At 34.0% G+C, this 21,588-nt stretch overlaps 1 protein-coding gene and 1 long non-coding RNA gene across 3 annotated transcripts; one reads left to right on the plus strand and one right to left on the minus strand.

Annotated features, from left to right (window-relative positions):
- Positions 1–4,062: 4,062 nt before the first annotated feature.
- Positions 4,063–4,755, plus strand: LOC104214155 (uncharacterized). Its single transcript, XR_707834.2, has 2 exons — positions 4,063–4,139; positions 4,566–4,755. It is a non-coding gene; the product is annotated as an uncharacterized lncRNA (long non-coding RNA).
- A 2,009-nt stretch (positions 4,756–6,764) lies between these two features.
- Positions 6,765–14,502, minus strand: LOC104214154 (dihydrolipoyl dehydrogenase 2, chloroplastic-like). 2 transcript variants are annotated; one of them, XM_009763784.2, is made up of 15 exons: positions 14,076–14,501; positions 13,303–13,449; positions 12,572–12,706; positions 12,377–12,479; positions 11,041–11,165; positions 10,745–10,870; positions 10,586–10,666; positions 9,351–9,413; positions 9,184–9,258; positions 9,032–9,110; positions 8,847–8,947; positions 8,319–8,432; positions 8,044–8,157; positions 7,705–7,776; positions 6,765–7,180 (listed from the first exon to the last, which is right to left on the minus strand). In XM_009763784.2, the coding sequence occupies exons 1-15, from the start codon at positions 14,391–14,393 to the stop codon at positions 7,133–7,135; spliced, it is 1,701 nt and encodes a 566-aa protein (XP_009762086.1). In that variant the 5' UTR covers positions 14,394–14,501; the 3' UTR covers positions 6,765–7,132. The 2 variants fall into 2 exon arrangements, with proteins under 2 accessions (XP_009762086.1, XP_070021521.1); XM_070165420.1 differs by lacking the exon at positions 6,765–7,180 and having other exon boundaries at positions 7,981–8,157; positions 14,076–14,502.
- Between the last annotated feature and the right edge of the window lie 7,086 nt (positions 14,503–21,588).

Genomic DNA, 21,588 nt, shown 5'->3' on the forward strand with positions numbered 1-21,588 from the left:
CGCGGCCGCGGACCGCACAAATCCCACCGCGGTCGCGGAGTCCCCACCGCGGCCGCGAAGTTTCCACTGCGAGACCTGGCTTCAGAGACCTGCACTTCTCTGAATCTGCAGCTTTTTTCCTCAGTGTAAAAACATCCTGAAACTCACCCGAGCCCTCGGGGCTCCAAACCAAATTCCATACTAACTCAAAAATATCATATGGACCGACTCGTGTGATTACATCATCAAAATAACATGTAAAATCATGAGTTAAACCTCAAAACTCAACATTTTCATCAAGAACTGTCAAAGTTCATAACTCTTCAACCGGAAGTCCAACTCACGTCAAATAAACTCTGTTTTTCACCAAATTTCACAGTTATCTTTCAAATACTATAACAAGTTTGTACCGGGTTCCGGAACAATACGGGCCCGATAACAATGGTTTCAAACATTAATTCTTTTCTTTATTCCTTAGATAATTCAGTAAAACAATTTCTTTCAAAAATTGATTTCTAAGGCTTGGGACCTCGGAATTCATTTCCGGGCATACGCCCAAGTCCCATATTTTACTGCGGACCTCCCGGGATCGCCGGAACACGGATCCGGGTCCGTTTGCTAAGAATGTTGACCAAAGTCAACCATAATCAAAGTTTTAACTCTAAAATTTCTATTTCTCATATTTTCACATAGAAAGCTTTCCGAATATAGGTCCGGACCACGCACGTAAATCAAGGTGGGGTAAAAAGAGAGGTTTTTAGGCCTCGGAACACTGAATACACTTGCAACGCAAGTGATGACCTTTTGGGTCTTCACAGGATAAGGTTACAGTTTATGTAGGATGTTAAAAATAATTAAAAGATGGTAGAATCATGAAAAGATGTTTAATTAGTAAAGATTAATTTTTTTTATTAACTTATAACATTAATTTTTAACTATATTTATTAGATGGGAATAGAGATGCTCTAACCTTGAAAGAGACTCTGAAATGGTCAATGTGGAACAGAAACATTAACATTAAAAGGTAATTTCTGTTAAACTCCATGATACTGTCATGAAGTATTATAATAGTATCTTTTACTTAAGGGTCAATTTTCCTTTCGATGTTAGAATTGTATTTTTTTAGGAACATTCAAATATAATATTGAAATATTGGACTTTTTTGCCTTATAGGAATTCATTCCTCCTTTTACTTAAGTGATTGTCTTGGGCATCTCATGTTGTATTTTTTTTTTAATAGAAATGTGGAACTAAACAAGTGATGGTGACACGCAACAAGTGGAGATTATGTTGTTCAATATAAGTGGGTTAAAAAGGTATAGACACAAAAATTGGATCTATTACAGGTAAATGTTTAATAGATACAACTCTGTTACTTGCTTCAGCCAAACAAGCAGCATCATGGTAGAACTTTATATTTGAGGTGTACTTTTGAGCTTTACTCTACGTGCCATAATATTGAGTTATTTCACCATGAAATGTTATGTTACTTGATAACTGTCTAAAGCTAACTATTATAACTTATGCAAATAAACTAACACGCTGAAGAAGGATATAATATCTAGAAAGAATACAAATAAGGATAAAACAATTGTACTTTATTTTGTCTATTTTGAAGGTACCAGTAACTTAATTGATAACAATAAACCTTGCACAATGCTTGCTCAAGCATTAGCACAAGTTAGCTATCACAACAATTAGTCGTGCTTAGAAACTTTTTCTTGAAGGAAACCTTTGTTTAATGCAACATTTGAACATTCGTGTAGCTAAGGTGAGCATTAACAAGGTTTTTTTCATCTTAGGAATAAATTTATAGTATGCAGAAGGTACATTTTGTTTGAAATTGGTTGAAAAGATAGTTTTTGCTCAGTAAGTATATTTTTATACTCTAACAAAGATAATTACATATACCAGTTGGGAATTTCAGAAATCATAGCATAAGTTTTGTCAGTCAAATGGTTGGAGGCCTCATCCTTTTGTGGCATTTCTTTGAGGAGTATATTCAGGTGTCCGCTTATGCAAAAAATAGTTTTGTGCATTAAAATATAAATTAACATGTTTATATATTATTTCGTGCGCTGTTAATTTTTTATTCTATAATCTAAAGTAATCATATTTAACGGATACTGACTCTTTTCGTGCACTATTTTATGCATCCTCTTAACCGATTCTAGGTAATTTTTACTTCACTATTAGACTGTTTTTGCTACTTCTTTTACCCTTCAAAGCTTAAATTTGTTTCACCTTGGCAATATTTCTTTTGAGAGCAATACTTGGACATATCGTGGAAGGAGATGCGCTTTCTTTAAAAAAAACTTTCAATGTTTTGTGTTAACTAACTAATTATATTCTTTATTTTGTGACAAATTATTGGAACTTATATGTATGTATGATATGAGGATTTAAGGATGTTGCAGGAACTATTTTAGAGGGAAAAGCAATCCATCCATTATATTCTCTCGCTTTTTTCTCATAAAGTTGTGTTCACAGTCTCTGTGTTAGTGTATATGTATGAGATCTTTTTTTTTTATATACAAATTACATATATGTATGCCATTTGGATACACAAAGGTATTACGCAGTTAAATTTTTATTTTCAATCTACAATTTAAATGGATTTGGCATGTAGGATTGTGTCAATGGTCCTCCTGGTGTGTCAAGTGGGAGAAATACCTTTGTTTGTAACTGAAAATGTGTTGTACATTTTATTATTTCTCCTGCATAATATTGGAAATATATCATCAGACATATTCTATGTCGTTTTTACACGATGTTGTGATTGATAGTTTTACTTTTATTCGTTCCATGGAATATTACTATCATTTGTGGTTGTAGAATGAATAGGCCTGATTAAAAAGTGAAATGGGTCTAAATAGAGCGGAGTGGGAATTAATGAATCTCTTCCTCCTCTTTCATCTTCTTCTCTTTTGTCTTTCATTTTTGGGAAATAATTTATTTATTTGTGTTTTTGTCTTGATTGTTTGGTATTGGACATACATTTTATATTCTTATAGTAATATAATATCACAAAAATACATAGAGATACAAAAGAAAATTAACCGTTGAGGTGAACTTTGATTAACTATCACAAAGTGACATTTTCTCAATATTCATCGAGTGTTTTAAAGGTTACATTTCTTTCTTTTTCCTTAATATGTTATTTTGGAAATTCAAAATACTCCAAGTACGATTTAGAGAAGGAATGATAATGCATAGATATTACAGAAATAGAAAACTAAACCTTGTGTTGAACTTTTAACAATATTTAAAAGAACTATTTGTTTTGTTGAATTTTAAGTTTTAGTATATATAGATCTTTTTTTTTGTTTAATAGTGATGGTATTATTTTGTGGCATGATGTTTTGGATATCATCAATACATGGCAAATAATACAACAAGGTACCAATGTCAATAATTTATATTCATTCAAGCATATTACATTAACTATTTATCCAATTTTATTTTCATCGATAAAAGAAGATTTAATCCCTTAATTTAAACCTTCAAATTAGCCCAATAAAATTCTTGCAATGAAGTAAGGTGTATGCTTTCATGTGTATAAAAATAAAGAAAGCGAGTCTGGATGATTTTAGAAAGAAGTAACCAATCTTAGAAATGCAACTACATCACAATTGATAATGTTATGGTTGAAGAATAGAGAAAATAAAATTATGAAAAATGTAACAATAACTTTTCATTCATATTTTATGTATAAGACCGCGCGAAGCGCAGACAAATTGACTAGTATATATATAAAAGAGGAAATAGATATGATGACTTGGCACCTCTCTTTTTCCAAGGATTCTATTTATTTATTTTCTCCTTTTTTTGTTTTTTTCTCTTATTTTTATGTTAAATTAGCTCAATAATAGCTTGAGTCTTTATTATACTCTTTAAACCATTCCATTTAAAAACTCAAAATGTCACCTTTCTTAAACCTTATAGCGTTTCAAACTTTTTACCTTCCCCATAATTGCTCATTAAACCTTATAACATTTTTCCCTTCCCCATAATTGCTCATTAATTAGATACATTAACATCTCATATATTGTGTTTAAATGGCCAATGTGTTTAGGCACTCATTGTCACCCTACAAAAGCAAATTCAGAAAATGGAGGTTAGTCCACATATCAAGCATTTCGGTAAGTTTTGTGGAAAAGGTACGGATTTCTATTTTTTTTTTTTTTTTGGTGCTTCTAAATAAACTAGAAACTATAATTATGTTATATTTTATTAAGTTCTAAGGTTTTTCTTAAACATTGGAGTGATTAAATTTCTTTTGCAATAGCATTGCAGTTTATATCACCTTTTCTCTTTTTGTGATAGATCTGCGGAATTGGGAGAGCATATTTTCCAATTTAAAGAACATTTTGATATATAGCTATTGTGAGAATATTCTGAGAAGTGCTTTTGGTTTCCATCTTTTCTTGCAATTGTTTAGATGATACTATCTCAGGAAAAAAAACTTTATTATCTCCACTTTATTTTTTACATATGTCTATTAGTCAATATAATTTTCTGATTAGGATTCATCTGAAATATTAATATTTTACCCAACTTGTGTTAAAGATGAGGTTTTGTTGCAGGTGTAACAAATTATGCAAAACTTTACTGATGCAGTGGGCGAAGCAGTTGAGAATAAATCGGTGTTATTTTCACCTCAAGTAATAAATAGGCATCTCTCACATGCAATGAGATAGTTTTATGTAAAATTGATGTGTATTCCTTAATTAATTATCTCTTTGATTTCTTAAATTGAAAATAAGTTTCAAGAAATTAGTACTCTTATGATATTCGTGTAATAGTCATTTATATTATTTTCTTATTTCTGTAATTAAAGTAAATTATTTTGCTTTGTGGAATTCTTTCTATTTGGTTATTGTTATAGCTAGCTTCTAATTTTTTATCCCTTCTAAATATTTTGTTCCTTCTACCTTCTCTTTCCATTATTTTCCCCTTAATTAAATAAACTATAATATTATATCAAGGAAAGATGATGTTATTCATCTTCATACCAGAACACACAATTATCTTTTTCTCATTTTAAAAACTCTTTCTCAACATTCACGCCCACTAATATGTAACTACAATACTAACACACACACACACACACACACACACACATATATATATATATATATATATATATATATGCATACACATGTGTGTAGTGACTTGACACCTCTCTTTAGCCAAGAATTATATTTATCTTTTTTCTCTTCATTTTTTTGGTTGCATTTTCCTCTTCTTTTTTTATTTAAGTAAATTAGCTCAACATCGGCTTGAGTCTTTTTGATTCCCCATTTTTATTATACTTTTCAAACTATTCCGTTTAAAAACTAAAAATGTCACCTTCTTAAACCTTCTTCTAACGTTTCAAACTTTTCCCTTTTCCCATAATTGCTTATCAATAGATATATATCATTTTGCTTAGTAATTACACGTGACAATCAAAATCGTTCTTCTTTCATTTTTAACTTTCTTTCTCCTTATTAAAGCTCATCAAAGTCTCTAAATACAATTATTAATAAATATTATTATTATTATAACAAATAATATGCTATTTGTAAACAACATTTAAACAAAATGAAATGCCAGAGGATTTAACGTTACATTTTATGACTGTTCTTTTTCACCTAAGTTAAGTAATTTTCATATGTTAGAACCTATTATTTAGTGTATGAACATAAACCAATTGAAGAGTTTAGGAAAATCAGCAATATTTCCAAGTCAAATACTCAGTTATTTTACAATAATGCAAGTAATAACACAACGTGCGTTAAATTAACTAAATTGTTCATGATGATAAAAAAATTACTATTTGTGATATAATCAATTTTATATATGCTTATAGATAAAACTATCTATTTTATCTCAAGTAAATTCAAAAGATATTATCTAAATCCAATTAAGAAAAATTCACTAGTAACTAATAGTTATACATAAGTTGAAAAAGTGTATCAAACAAGGGATTAGTAATACCGAAAGCTAATACATGCATTATTCTCTAATGCACCCTACCAAACGTCCCCTTACTGGTTTGTTGCATAAAGGCATCTTCAGCTGTCAATCCTTAATCACAACAATAAAATCAAGAACGGCAACCAAACGAGGATTATACATGCAATAGATTGGAAGGTGATCAACTTCCGTGACTGACTAGGTAGCATGCACTACTTCTGGGAGGTTCATTATTGGCCACTTTATCATGTTATGCTCCTGTTCAATTTATTGGAAATCCAAGAATAGCAACACTGTTATTTATCTTCTGCAAATGCTAAATATAGGGCAATGGAAAAATTTTATGGCTCAAGTTTCTAGGTTGGCTAGGTTTTCAAAAGAGTCAACAATTCTTTCATTTGTTATCGAGCTCCGGTTAACACATATTCCGACAATCAAGCTGTTATGCACATTGCCATAAACCTGGTTTTTCATAAGTGTACCTAGCACATTGAGTTGACGCATATTTTGTCATAGATAAGCTTACTAATAGGTTAATTCATACTTTCCCTTGATGGTGTTCAGGCCCTTCAGGGTACAATCGTTTTAAGCGAGTTGGGATCGGAGTTCATTCACCCTCCAACTTGAGGAGGAGATGCTGGAATTCCAACTGAACCACCTGGACATTTAGTTAGTCCAAGTCCAAGAAGGCTAACTTTAGTTGTATTTCAGTTCAGCGTTTAGCTTGTAGTAGTGGGACGAGCGAGCACCCATGCAATAAAAAGAGGGGGCTGGTTTGTGTGGGAGCAATGAAACAACAACCATGACAGCAACCTGTGTAGAACTCACTTGAAAACCTCTAGAATTTCAACTAATGTTATCTAGTATGAAATGTAGAATATGTGAATCAAAAGTTGTACAATGTCAATGTTGAATTAAACAATACAGATCATCTTTCATATTGATATCGTTGCTCATTTAAAAGCATCTAGACCTAGCACAAACCTAAGCTAATAAGCTAAAAGTAAGACAAAATTGAATTTCTGAGACACTCATTAGGCATTTAATGATGTCTACAATTCAAAAAAGCTAGAAAAAAGCACCTCTTTGAAGCGGTAATGCACAACATGAGAAGATAGAGCCAATAAATTCCATTGGGAAGCTTCTGCAAAATCCTATTAACTTAAGTCTCAATTAGAGCGGCTGTCGAAGCCTATGCTGCAACCGGCTCAGCAATTGGACTAGAAGCGGTAGTTTTAACCTGCCATAAAATGTATACATATTATTGCAAAAGCTTAAAAATCAATTTCCAATCATACCATACATAAGAGAGAGACGACAATTTGTAGACTACCCAATATGTTTGAGCATGCTCTTGAGAGAAATAGATGATTAATATACCAGTGAAGAATAAGAGAATCTCACTCCACACCCTAAGGGAGATTACCTCCCCACCTGCAACTTGTACATGCGGCTCTGGTTTCTTGTAAGCACCCCGCCATTCATTAGCTTAAGATCTCCATGCTCAGGACAAAAAGACCTTAATATATATAAGCATCAGACCTTCTACTGAATCTGGAGATCAAAGAATAAGCCAAGCTTCGGGGCAATTTTACGATAACCATAGAGGTCCCCCCAGATCACTTTTAACAATCAAAGGAGGACTAGAATGTCCTAGTCTAATACCAATTCTTGTGAGGCACTATGACCCCTCTAACATCCCTAAAGAGGTACGATCTCGTTCAAGACATTCTACCAGCATTACACAGGGCACAAAGAGATTACCTTTGCTGATTTAAAGAGTTCATCAATCACTTCAGACAAGGTTGGATGTGCATGAACAGCGTACTTAATGTCCTGTAAAATGCAATAACAAATGTAAAACACATGAGAAGAATGCTGACCGAATAAATGACTTCTCAAATCGGATACAACACTCATTGAAGCTTGCAAGGATCTACTAAAGTTCATAATCCAAAGAAAACATGTTAACTCCATCTCCCATTGCCACAAACCAAAAAAAGAGAAAAAGCATCAAACAAGCTGCAGGTAACCATTTACTTGAGCCCTTCCAACAAATGGTTAGTACTGTGAGGAAAATGCAATTTGCAGGGCAATGCCTACTTGTATGCGTGATCCCAGAGCTATGGCATTGGATGCTTCATGTATTAGATCAGCAGCATGCATTCCAAAGATGTGGACTCCGAGGATCTCACCATTGTCAGGCCTATAAATCAACTGCATTTAACAAGAATTTCAGTGATCACATAAGACACTACTCTGCAGGGGAGGAAACATCTTAAAACGATAGGAAAATGGAAACAACAAAAGAAGCAGCTGGTAACATAAAGAATAAATCATGTAACATCAGCAATCCTTGAAAAACGATAATGTGCTACCTTTGCAAGTCCTTCCCCTTCATTTTCAGCAAGAGCTTTTGTGTTAGCCTTGAAACTAGTCTTGGCAATACTAATTTCAAAGCCCTCCTTCCCAGCTTTTTCTCTCGCTTGAGGCTGCATAATTGCAACTATACAATCAAAACTCTATATTTAAGTGCTATCACAAAGAAAACAAAAAATCGTTCACTCAGGAAATATTTTTCCGTCGTCACAAGCATGCGTGCTTCTCTAAGGGTACAGAAGCATTGTGTGACAAAAAGAGGCAAGCATGAGAACAAAAACATCCAGCAGCAGAGCAATGTACAAACAGTCCCAGAAAAGGATGGCATATTCTGTCTCCAACCTATAAGGTAACCACATTATCAAATCTGTGTGGAAGTTTCCACGCAACCATGTTCCACGTGTAGATATTATTAGGGAATTAAATTTCCTTATAATTACTAAAGATCATAAAAGAAGAAAAGACCATAGCCCATAAGAAAAAAGGGCAACATCAAACAAAAACAATATTCAAAGAGATGATAATACCTCCGTCAATCCGACCATACTGATTTCAGGATGGGTAAAGCACGCTGCTGGAATACTTAAATGATTCAGGATATGGTCCTTTCCAGTAACTTGCTCAACAACTATGAAAGAAGGCAAGGCCATGAGTTAAACAACTATCAAAAAATTGCTCAATTACCTTGGCACGGTTGATAATTTCATTTTACCAGAGATTCCTTGTGCACTTGCAGCATGTGCAAGCATCATTTTTCCATTTGCATCACCAATGCAGTACAAGTGAGGAACCTATCAAGCACAAAGGGTTAAAAGCGGAAAAAAAACTGTCGAGAAATGCAAAAAGAAATAAAATAATGCCTACCAGCTCCCCATTTGCATCGATGACTTGCATGTGTTCATCAACAGGAACAAATCCACGTTGTGTTTGAACATTTATCTGTTGACAAGTGATAGCCAATACTATAAATTGTCATCAAATCATTCAAATTAGTTTTCCCAGGGGTTTCAGTTAACACTAATGCAACTAACATTTTCCAGGCCAAGTCCTTGCGTAAACGGAGCCCTTCCAGTTGCAATAAGAGCAGCATCTACCTGCAGTAGAATAATGTAATTCAGGTTTCATGCAAGACACTAGTGACAGAAAGCAAAGTCATTGTTAGGGGATAAGACATGTGGGCAACACAGTCCTTTTGATTGAAAATATTAAAACTGTGTATAGTACTTTATTAGCTCCGATTGCAGCAAAAGTCTCCCTCTTTAGAGTTATTAGGAGTACAACTTATCAATAACACCTAATCTCCAAATTTTGCTGCTTAACCTTTCAGATGTTTGATCCCGTTTTCACCTTCTACCACTTATGTAAGCTCCAGCGTCTACCATTAAGCTCTGATATTCATTATACTTGTACATACAACAGTGTTCTTTAACAATCAGAAAGAGCTTATAAAATATCAACATTTTAAGCGTAGTCGTTTAACAAAGTCTCTATGTTACAGGCAATACTACTGATAAATCTTAGATTACAGTTCCTTATAGGACTTTTAAGTTGCAGGAACCAAGGACTTTTAAGTGAAAAGAGAAAAAAGAAGTTACTTGTCGAAATTTACAAGATTAGTTCCTTATATAGAACTTTTAAGTTGCATTTGTCAAGTGACCCACTTTGGTTGATGGAATTGATGTTATCTCCTTATATGGTTTTTTTGGGAAATCCTCATCTCATGAGCTAACTTTAGTGGTTAAGTTAGGCCGAAAATGATATCAGAGTTAGGCCCATTTGAAATCTTAATTTACCTCACGTTGGGAGCCTACGTAATGTTGTTCATGCTCCAAATATCCAGTCTTGGGCGTGCAAGAGGGTGTTAAGTGTTACAAAGAAAAACTTTTGCATGCTGCTAGACTGAAGCCACACAAGTCTGAATCAAGTGAAAAGAGAAAAAAGAGAAAAGAGTTCTTATTAAAAATGATGGTGAACACACAAGGGAGCTCCTTATATAAGAGTTTTTCTTTTCGAGAAGAACTCCTTATAAAGGAGTCTTAAATTAAAATTTCCTAATTCTTGGGTTTCCTAGCTATTATGACATATATTATAATTCCTAATTGATATGATTGTCTTGACTTTTCGTGAACTAAAAAGTAGTTAACCATTTTAAGAATTATGATCTTAATCATGTTGTAGCACTAAAAAATGTACAACCTCAGTCAACAAGTATATATTAGATTTAACAATGTTAAAGAACTCGTCAAACCAAAGAGCTACAACTTACTTCCAAAGTATCCTTTGGTTCCTTCGTCTTTGCATCAATAAGCTCAATTAGCACTGGCTTTCCATCCCTTGCTGGAGTTATCTGAATAAGGTGGGACAAATTAAGATAACTTGCTCTCAGAATGGCATTCATATTAAACTAAGTTGTGGCATATATTACCTTGCTCGCAAATACACCTGTATGATAGTCAATCTTCCGAGGATTGATAAGAACCCGCTGCGCCAGTTTCCCAATCTCAGGATCAAAGCCAGGCATGAGCTGATCTAGAGCTTCAACAAAGGTAACCTGTAAATTCATCCCATGGTCAGCATGGGGAGACAACCTCTCCATTTTTCCATTATCTAAAAGAAAATCGGAAAATGACATGCTTGAAGTTGTATTGCATACGCTAAATATCTTTTAAAACAATAAATACATAAGAACCGCCAGATGCATAATGTAGAAAAGGTTCATACCTCACTTCCAAGTGCCGTGTACACATCGCTAAATTCTAGTCCAATGTAACCACTTCCAACAATAGCAATCCAGTTGGGTACAAATTCTAATTTAAGTGCATGGTCACTAGTTATTACAGTCTTACCTGCAAAGCAAGGATTGGCATCAGTCAATGATACAACTGAATGTAAAAGCTCTAAATGGTCTAGGGCAAGCATAATAATTCTCAGTGATGTTCTGGATAGAAAGAAGGGAGGAAATACTAAAAGGGAAAAAATGAAATGTGTATGCCAATTTCAGTTCTCTTTCTTGATGCTAATGCTGGTTCCTTTATCTTCGAAACTGCTGTATCTGTTTAACTTAACGAATGACGGGTCAAAATCTCTATCTCCGATGAACTTAAATTAACTCATGTAGGTACAGAACGACGAAAATTTCCAACTGCTGAAGCGAAATGTTCTGCACATTGTCAGATCATTTAACTTAATGGGGCAGGTAAATACACTTCCTGATGCTTAGGCAATACCACAAAATGCGTGAACACTCTTATCAGAAAAGAGTCTTAGAGTTTTGCCCCAATTTGTTTCATCAAAAGTACCATCCAATTGTATGTGCATAAGAAACAATAGCAGAGAGTCAAACCCAATTTCGAAATGTTCTGCACATTGTCAGATCATTTAACTTAACGGGGCCGGTAAATACACTTCCTGATGCTTAGGCAATACCACAAAATGCGTGAACACTCTTATCACAAAAGAGTCTTAGAGTTTTGCACCAATTTGTTTCATCAAAAGTACCCTCCAATTGTATGTGCATGAGAAACAATAGCAGAGAGTCAAACCCAATTTCGAAATGTTCTGCACATTGTCAGATCATTTAACTTAATGGGGCCGGTAAATACACTTCCTGATGCTTAGGCAATACCACAAAATGCGTGAACACTCTTATCACAAAAGAGCTTTAGAGTTTTGCACCAATTTGTTTCATCAAAAGTACCATCCAATTGTATGTGCATAAGAAACAATAGCAGAGAGTCAAACCCAATCTCGTTGACATGGTTGTTCCTCTACAAGCAGTATCTTTGCTATTTTACACGAGCATTGCATAACAAATGGGCAATAGGCTTCAACTTTCATTACTTCTTTTCATTTGAAAGCATCAACATTGAATTTAAATATTGTTCATCCCATTAAGCAGTGTCTTGAAATTCAAACACTCAACCCGTGATTTAATAGAAAAAAAGGTTCAGCATGCAGCTGGTGAACAGAACCAGCTAAACGACTTGGCATTGAGACTGGCTAATGCAGTTGATGGGTTCTTTATCAAATAGACAATACTGGTTATGAAAGCACTTACCATCAACCTCAATGCCTTTGGGCACAGACGGGACAGAGCCAGTAGCAATTATGATGTCTTTTGCTGTTATTACAGTATCCCCATATTTGACTTTTTGTGGACCCTGAATATTTAAGCACAACCTTCATTTAGTTGAATACAGACGAATAGGATAGCTGTAGTACACTACAACAATTTATAAATATCTAGACCTACCAAAACTGTCCCAAAACCAGTCAATATATCCACGCCAAGGGCTTTCATAGAATTGGTCAAGTTACCACGTATCTTGGAGGCCAAATTATTTGCATGATCAGCAACAGCCTGTCTATCATACCCAGCAGCAGCAACCTTTCATGGAAGGTTGGATACATTAAGTCAAAATTAAGACTGAGAAGACTAAAAGAACATGCATACACAAGATGAAGTTAAAAAGTGTACTATAAGCTTTCACAAGAGAACTTCCTCTCTAGATGACAATTAGGGTTAACAACAATTCATAGTGTAAAGTTCATTAAATCACAATATCTAAGGAAGAGAGAAACACAAGTGTCTTGTCTTTAGCTAAATTATATGTGTTAATCCTTCAAGCCTTATTTTGAATGGTTTTGTGCGCGTATTCAGTGAGCATTTAGTACGAATCTATTTTTGTTATGAAGGAGGATTCAGTCACAAAAGATAAAAGGACAACATGGGGTGCAATAAACCATTATCAGGCTTTCTCTCTTGAACTACTATGAAGGGTAAAAGCTAAAAATTAGAGTTTCAAATTTGACATGTGCTTTTAAACTATTCCATTTTGCATTATTTCATGAGGTGTAATGTTCTAATTGGACAACATAATACCCAATGGATCAGATCATTTTACCAGCATACAAATTACATAAAAAGATCATGTAGAATGTGAATATTTTATGGGCTTGTAGAGATGCAAGAATAAGAAGCACCTGTAAACCAAAAGACTTCATATGGTGTTCATTCTGAAGCTCCCGCATGCGGCCACTCACAGCTAGGAGGGCTTTGGAAGGAACACATCCCCTATTTACACATGTTCCTCCAACAACATCCCCTTCAATGATGGCAGTTTTTAAGCCCTACAAATATTTATATTAAGTAATTATTCCCTCATATACACTGGCAAAAGAAAGGAACCGCGTTGTTGTTTGAACCCAAATTCCCATTCATTCCAGTCTTTGCACAAGTAATCATAAAAGAGATTGCATCGAGTTGGAAGAAGAATTATCATTTCGTACAGAAATAGACGCCCAATCAGCAACAAGTATCAGCATGTTTTCTGTTCTTCTTTCAGTTATTTCTTGTACATTTCCATTTTCTATTCCCTGCCCTTAAGTAAAGTGCTTTGACATAGTTTAGGAATGATCCAATACCTACGTCCACGAATATAGCTGAATTAAGCCTCTATTGCTTAATAAAGTCGGTAATCATTTTATGTAAAAACTTGTCTATACACCAGATCAAGTTAATCGAACTCCAATGAAACTATGATGGTATTTGGATTGGCTTATTTTAATTGCTTATTGGCTTTTAAGCACTTTTTTAGCTATACGTGTAACTTCACCTGAAAGGAAAGCCAGACAGCTTCAGGTTTCCACTAATTACATTTGGGATCACCAATTATAAATTCCTTCACCAGTTTGAACAAACATATATCCCCTCTCAGCTATGAGTAACACAATTGAATAATAGAAAAGCAATTTACCTTCTCGACGGCGTGAAGAGCAGCACCATGACCACCAACACCAGCTCCAATGATAACCAAATCATAGTCAAAGCCCCCCTGGGCTTTGGAAGAAGAAGGAGCTCCATTTGCGGAAGAAGCCGATATTGTGTTGTTATTCGAACAACAAAGCCTTGTAAGACGAATGGGAAGGCTCGAATTCAACGCCTCTTTTCTCAGTCCGCAGAATCGAAGCGATCGCGGCGTGAGAAAACTGCCGTTGGCAACGGCAGCTGTGCTGCAGTCGGATCTGCAAATTGTGGAAGGCGAAGAGAAGGAGAGGGAAATTGAAGACTGCATTTTATTAGATTTTGAGAAGAAATGGGGGGAGGAGATAGATATAGCAGAACCAGAATGAATGAATGTTTGAGCCGTTGGAGTTAACTACCTTGTGTCCAATAAATTGTTTCCTAGTTGGATGAATCATTCCTATTATTTTGGTTTTGCAGTTGGCTTGAGTCTACTTTTTGTATTAGTAATTTTAAATTCTTACCGATAATATTAAGGTAATTTAACTAGTCAATCATTATTTGGATATAAATTTCTCGACACGTATTTTATGACAAATATTACAGGAAAGAAAGAGACTTGTTGATATGTCAAAATTTAGCTGGCCAACTCAAAATGACAACAATAACAATAATGATATTTCAAGAATGAAAAACAAGGCTAAAGGAGCCCGTAGCTCCTCACGTGAAGATAGTTAGTCTATAGAATGTACTAGCTATGAACTACTAGCTATGAACTAGCCGCAGATGATTCGACACTAATTGCATTAGAGGGCTCATTTTCTTCATTCTTACCCATATTTTTTCAAGAGGAAAAAACATAAAAATATTTGAGTAAAATTTTCAAAAACCTACTGTATACCCATCACAAGTAAATTACCGAACTTCCATGTTATTATAATTTTATAAGTGCTGGCTACTCTTCTTGAATTGAAATATACATTCACTCGATGTGTTTTCTTTAATAATATTTTTATTAAAAAATCATGTATAATTAATAATATGTATAATATTGGAATAAATCATGTATGTTTACCATAAACATCCTTATTCTTATATTCTGAAAAATATAAAATATACATATTTACTGAAAATATACAAGGTATATATATGGTATGTATACATTATAAATTATTTATATGTTTGGTATAAGAAATAAATCATTGATGATTATGCAATAATAACATTGTATAATTAATAATACCATATATTCTTAGAAAGATCAGTGCGTGGATTTTGCTTTGGTTAAAGTGTGTATATATAAATATAGATGGTATAATGATGGTATTCGGTATATCTATATTTGTTTTTTTGTGTGTGTGTGTGTATTTATATAACAAAGATATATTAAGGGTATATGTATGTGATAAGCTTCCATAGCTTGATTAATTTTTCGCCATTGCTGTCTCAAGTTTTAAAATTTTGAGTTCCAAATTTAATCACTATGAAAATTAAAAAGAAAAAATTGATACTTAGAACGGCAATAGAAAAAAGCAGGGAAGAGGTTGGAAATTCGAATAGGGAGAGTCAATGGTAGAGTGATAGTATGAGAGAGAAAGAAAAATAAGATATTAATAATTTAAACACAATCCCATTTTAAGGAAGAGTTAAAAAATAAATAAGTTACTATTAAATACTTTCAAATATGCTATATTTGGAATAACATCTGCTATTATTGGAATAATCAAAATATAATAACATTAATATAAATACTACTTTATAAGAGTCCTACAGTGTAAAAATCTCTTCTTCTTTTTTCAACTCTACAATTTGGAATGATTAAATGAAGTTTCCTTAATTGTGGTGGGATCATAAATAATATCAAAGGGAAGAGTCATGGTGAGATTGGAACTAAAATAAACCAGATCAACTTCTGATTTTGGTCCATATCCATTTTACACTTAGCTAAAAGTAGCATTGAACGGAATGCACATTTAAAATAACCCCACAATAGTTTAACTTATGTAAGAATAAGATAGAATTTAAAGTGATAAATTCCTAAATCTAAAAATAAATATTAAAAAAGAATTTGGAGACAAGGGATGCGAATAAAATAGAAAATGCATGACTTTTGCGACCAACTCGTCCCAATTGTCTAACTTTTTATCTGCAATGTGCAACAATCCTCAACACAAAATTGTGGAATACTATATATATATAGAACTAGTAAATTTATCCGTGCTTCGCGCGATTGTAAAGAAAATAAAATATGAATTATAGCACTATAAGACACATTGTAATGACTCAGCCGGTTGTTTTGAATGTTAGAGTCGCATTCCCTTATTTCATGTTTTCGTATGTTTATTTGATGATTTATGACTTGTGGGGAAGGTTGATTTGGTTTCGGGAAGGTTTGAGGGTGAACTGGAACACCTAATTTTATTTTGGAAGCTTAAGTTGAGATGATTGACCAAGGATTGGGTTTTAAATAAATTATCTCGGAATCAGGATTTAATGGTTCCAATGTATTCGTATGGTGATTTTGGATTTGGGCATATGCTTGGATTTGGTTTTGAATAGTCCTAGAAGATTTTGACTCTATTTGTCGAAAGTTGACAATTTGAAGAATTGGAGAGTTTTTAAGTTTGACTGTAGTTGAGTTTTGGGATACTGAGCTTTGATTGTGGTTTTGAAACCTAGAATAAGTCTTAATAGTTGAAACAAACTTATGTTCAAAGTTTAATTGTAATCCAAAATGTCTAAGTGTGATTCAGACGCATTCGGCAATGTTAGGATGTTTGAAAGTTAAGAAATGGATTTGATCTTTGATTCTTGATTTTGTTATTATTTTTTATGTTTCTAGCTGTGGGACAAGCTCGTATAAAATATTTTTTTATCGCGTGAAGAGGATTGCGATCGCGAAGTATTCTGGGAGCTGGTTGGACGTTATTCTTTGCATTCGGGACACTGGAGGTGTTCGCAGTCGTTGAAACTTTTAGCCTTCACGTTCATGTGTAGGACCACCCGTTCATGTAGTGTGAGTTAGGCTGGGAATGTCATGTTGGTTGACCTTCGCGTTCGTGTAAGTCTATGAAGCCAAGTATCGCGATGCCATGCCTAGGGCTGCATTCGCATAGGGGTCTTTGAGGCAATTGAAGTTTTATGTTTCGTGATCATGAAGTTGTTCCCGCGATCGCGAAGGATTTACCTGGAGCAGTGCTATAATGTTCTATTTTCAGACTTGGACCTCATTTTATCATATTTTGAGATTGGAAACTCGGATTGAGATGAGTTTTTGAGATAATTTTATCCACTTGGATTGGGTAAGTATTTTTTACTTAGATTTGATTATTATTCATGATTCTATCTTTGATTCTGGCATTAGATTGGTGAATCTAAAAGAGGAAATCAGGGGGGGGGGTTGGAGGGAGGGGGCAAAACTTTTTGAAAGTGAATAATTGGATTTTGAACATCAATTCAGAGTTAGATTTGGATGAAACTTGTATGATTAGGCTTGTATTCTGATGAGTATCATAATTTGTCATCTTTGTGGGGGTACCGGGGTGCGGGTCCGGGTTAATGTTATGGTTGACTTTGAGTATTTGATTAACGATCTGATCTTTATCGTTTGGGTTTTATTTCTATGGCATTATTAATGTTTTTGAACTTCCTTTGGCTAGATTCGAGTCGTTCCGGCGTCAATTTGCGTAGAAAAGCATTTTTAGATTATTGATTAGGCTTGTTTGAGATAAGTATCTTACCTAAACTTGGTTGAGGCACTATTTGCCTTAGTTATTACTGATAGCTACGTGCTTTGGGTGGCACTGGCACACATGTGAGGGGTTGATCCCATGTGCGTGCACCGGGTTTTATCCTTGTTTAGGGTAGTGCTTAGACTACAATATGCCTTAAATTGATTGTTAAGCCTCATGCTATTATATTTCTTATATTTGTACCCCTTTGTGAGCTAATTGGATTGTCGCGACCCAAAGCGAAGGGCCGCGACAGACACCCTGCCTTTTACTCAACCGGGTACCGATGTAACATTTCTTTCTTATCACACTATCATGGATAAATGAGCCGGAAAGGCCATCATAAGAAAACTAGAATAAAACATAAGCGAATACTCGACATAGGACGACCCAACATGATATACAAATGTATACATGTGACATACAAGCCTATAAGGCCGACATGATTATTTGTACACTCAAAACATAGGCCTACAAGGACATACAAGTATCCATATATATAACATATGTTCACAAGTCTCTAAGAGTACATAAACATCATAAAGGTCGGGACAAGTCCCCACCATACCAATCAATACATATCCAAAGTATACTGACCAAATAGGCAACTCTGGAGCAAGTGGAGTGAACCAACACCTTCTGCTGAGCTGATAGCCTACCAAGAGGACTGTTAACCTATCTATCGGGACCTCCGAGCATGAAACACAGCGTCCCCAGGAAAAAGGTAAATCAGTACGAATAAAGTACCGATTATGCAACACATGAAAGCACAAATAAGAACAATAATGTAAAGAGAGATATAGAATATATAACATGTAACATCTGAGTGTCTCTGAGGCAATTGACATGAAATACATGGTACATATATATACATATACTTTTAAAAATAGACGCCTTTGTGGGCATCATCATCATCATATCGTACCCCACCATAATAGGCTCGATAAAAATGTAACCTACCATCATAAGTCTTGGTAGAATCGTACCCGGCCATGTGGAACTCGGTAAAACCCAAATGATCAGTGATTACACAATAGGTGTCGTACCCCGACCGACTATAGCGCAGCTCGGTAGAGTACAATAGATACATATATATAATGCATGTTGGACTCATGGAATTATGTTCTAGTCCACTCGGAGTGATGCAAGGTCGTCGCATCTTTGATTAACATTACGTACATCCACACTATCAATATGAACCTCAATAGGAATCAAGAATCATACATACTTGTTTATAATAACTTTATAAGGAAAGAACAACATGGACAACCTTAGTTGCTAGGAGTAGATCTGTTAAGAAATAGCGTATTGTTTACGTTTATTTTACTTTAGATCATGCCAAAAGAAAGAAGGAAGTACCTTAACATACTTTTGCAATCTTCTCTCCAATTGTCAACCAAGCTCAATATGATATTCTTATGTCTCCAATGAGTAAACTGACTTCGTCGTCATCACATAAGCGTTGTAACTCTCATATATTAAAACCAATATTCTACAAGAAAATTGACAGCACCTCCCCTTTTTGTATTACATTCCATAAGTTACTAAAAGTCACGAAACAGCCCAAACAACAACCAGTAGCTATATAGAACACAACCAGCACAATAACACGTCGAGCGGCAAGCTCGGTTCATATCTAATAACACTATATTTTGAACGTTCTCCCTCTTATACATATTCATGAAAATGTTGATAATAACAACACAATATAATCAGGTTATTCCATAAATTTTCCAGCCATAAAACGCTGCACGAACACCTCCCAAACAGTCCAACAATCAACAACATTAGTAACAAAACTTTCGATCGATATCTCACAAGTTCAAGCTTCAACGACTTAGCCGTAACTTGAATAAGATTAAATAGATCTAGAGTACAAGGTTACTTACCTTCAACTAGATAGAAAAACTCCAATTTGAGCTTAATTCACCTGGAAATATCCTTGTAACGCGGCCACAAGAACAAGGAAGCAAAACTAGCAATCAATTCGGGTTTCTCAGCATTATAATCACTTTAGAAGACTTGAAATTACCTAGGATTGATATGTAAACTTTGGGAGAGTATTTTACAGAACTAAAACCACTTTAAATAACTCCCCACACGATCTGGAACCACACCAAAATCAGCAACCATAAGAAGAACAAAAAACTTACTAGCGCCACGGGATTCTCGACACTTGATTTGTATTTTTTTCCCCCTTGGTTTGGGTCTTGGATCATGAGCGAACTTTGAGAGGAAGTTTTTAGGTGTCTAGGGTCTGAAGAGAGTAAAAAATAATGAGTTATATATATATATATATATATATATATATATATATATATTCCACTCTGTTCATCTCTTCTTCCCAATCTTTTAAAGATTTTAACACTTCTCTTAACTCTTATTTCTTTAACCTCACCCCGGCCATGGTTAAACACTTATATCCTTCTTAATTATTTTCGGGTTTTACTTAACCAGTTTCTCTTAGGAATTTATAGGTTAATCCATCATAATTGTTAAGAAATTGGGAAGCTAACCATATACTAAGAGTGATATCTAATAATCGATCATATGAACATGAAACATAAAACTATACAGGATAACAAAATTTTTTAAAATAAACAGGGGTAATATCTAACAGGAACATAGTTTAGATAAAAGATGAGTAACTTACATGCTTATAGGAGAGAGATTTCCCTTTCGGGAAACCCGAAAAAGTCTACTGAGCTTTGGGAATTAAAAACGATCACACATAAGCATAAGGCCTTATTTATTTTATAAGCTTAGAGGAGGAACTATTAAAGTATTCATAAGGAAATATTTTACAAAGGGTTTTGGAAAGGAGGTTGATGATGAAAAGGTTGGTTGGATGGGTTTTCTTCACAGTTAATAGAAGATTTTCAAGAAACCCTAATAAATGTAGATGAATATATGTCAGATAACTAAAGTATATACTCTATAGTAAGCGTAGATATAGAAGAAAAAACTCAAATAGATACCTCAGAATCAGAAGAGGAAGAATTAATAAATGAAATAGGATTAGAAAAATTAGATTTAGAAGAAAATACCTTTGTAAATATATCAGAAGAATGTAACCATAATTTTGAAAGAAATAAAGGATTAGATAGTAATCAGTGTTTTATATGCAAATGGTACCCTAGTAGAAATAAAAGAGCTAAATGTAAACTATGCTATCTAGAAGGATGTATTTTATGTATAGAAAAAGATTTTGAAACAAAAATAAATAAAGAAGAGAAATACCAAGAAATAAATGATCATACCATGAATTTGAGAATAATGACATTAGAAGCTAGAATAAATGAACTAGAAAAAAGAATACAGAAAATGGAAAAGGGAAAAGAGAAATTAGAAGATATAAAAGAAAATATAACAATAGTAGAAGAAGAACTAATGAGTATAGAAAATTATGATACACTAATATGTAATGAAGATAAAAAATTAAGTACAATAAAGATTTTAGCAAGAATCAAAATAGAAGATTATGAAATAGAAACGTTAGCTCTAGTAGATTCCGGGTGCACAAGATGTATAATAAATAAAAAGATAGTGCCCCCAAATCTAATCAAAACCTTAGGAAAGCCAGTTGTAGCTATGCAGATGGATGAGACTCATAATATATACAGACACTATATAGATAAATCACAAATTAGCTTTATAAATACATATTTAGATTTCTATAAACCCAGCTACAAGGTAGATAAAATCTGGGTAAGAGACTTAAACATAAATGTAGACTTTGTACTAGGATTAAGTTTTATATTACATAATAATGGTAGCTGTCTACTCAGTAGAGAT

Source organism: Nicotiana sylvestris, chromosome 12 (genome assembly GCF_000393655.2).
Source record: "Nicotiana sylvestris chromosome 12, ASM39365v2, whole genome shotgun sequence".
Classification (NCBI taxonomy): domain Eukaryota; kingdom Viridiplantae; phylum Streptophyta; class Magnoliopsida; order Solanales; family Solanaceae; genus Nicotiana; species Nicotiana sylvestris.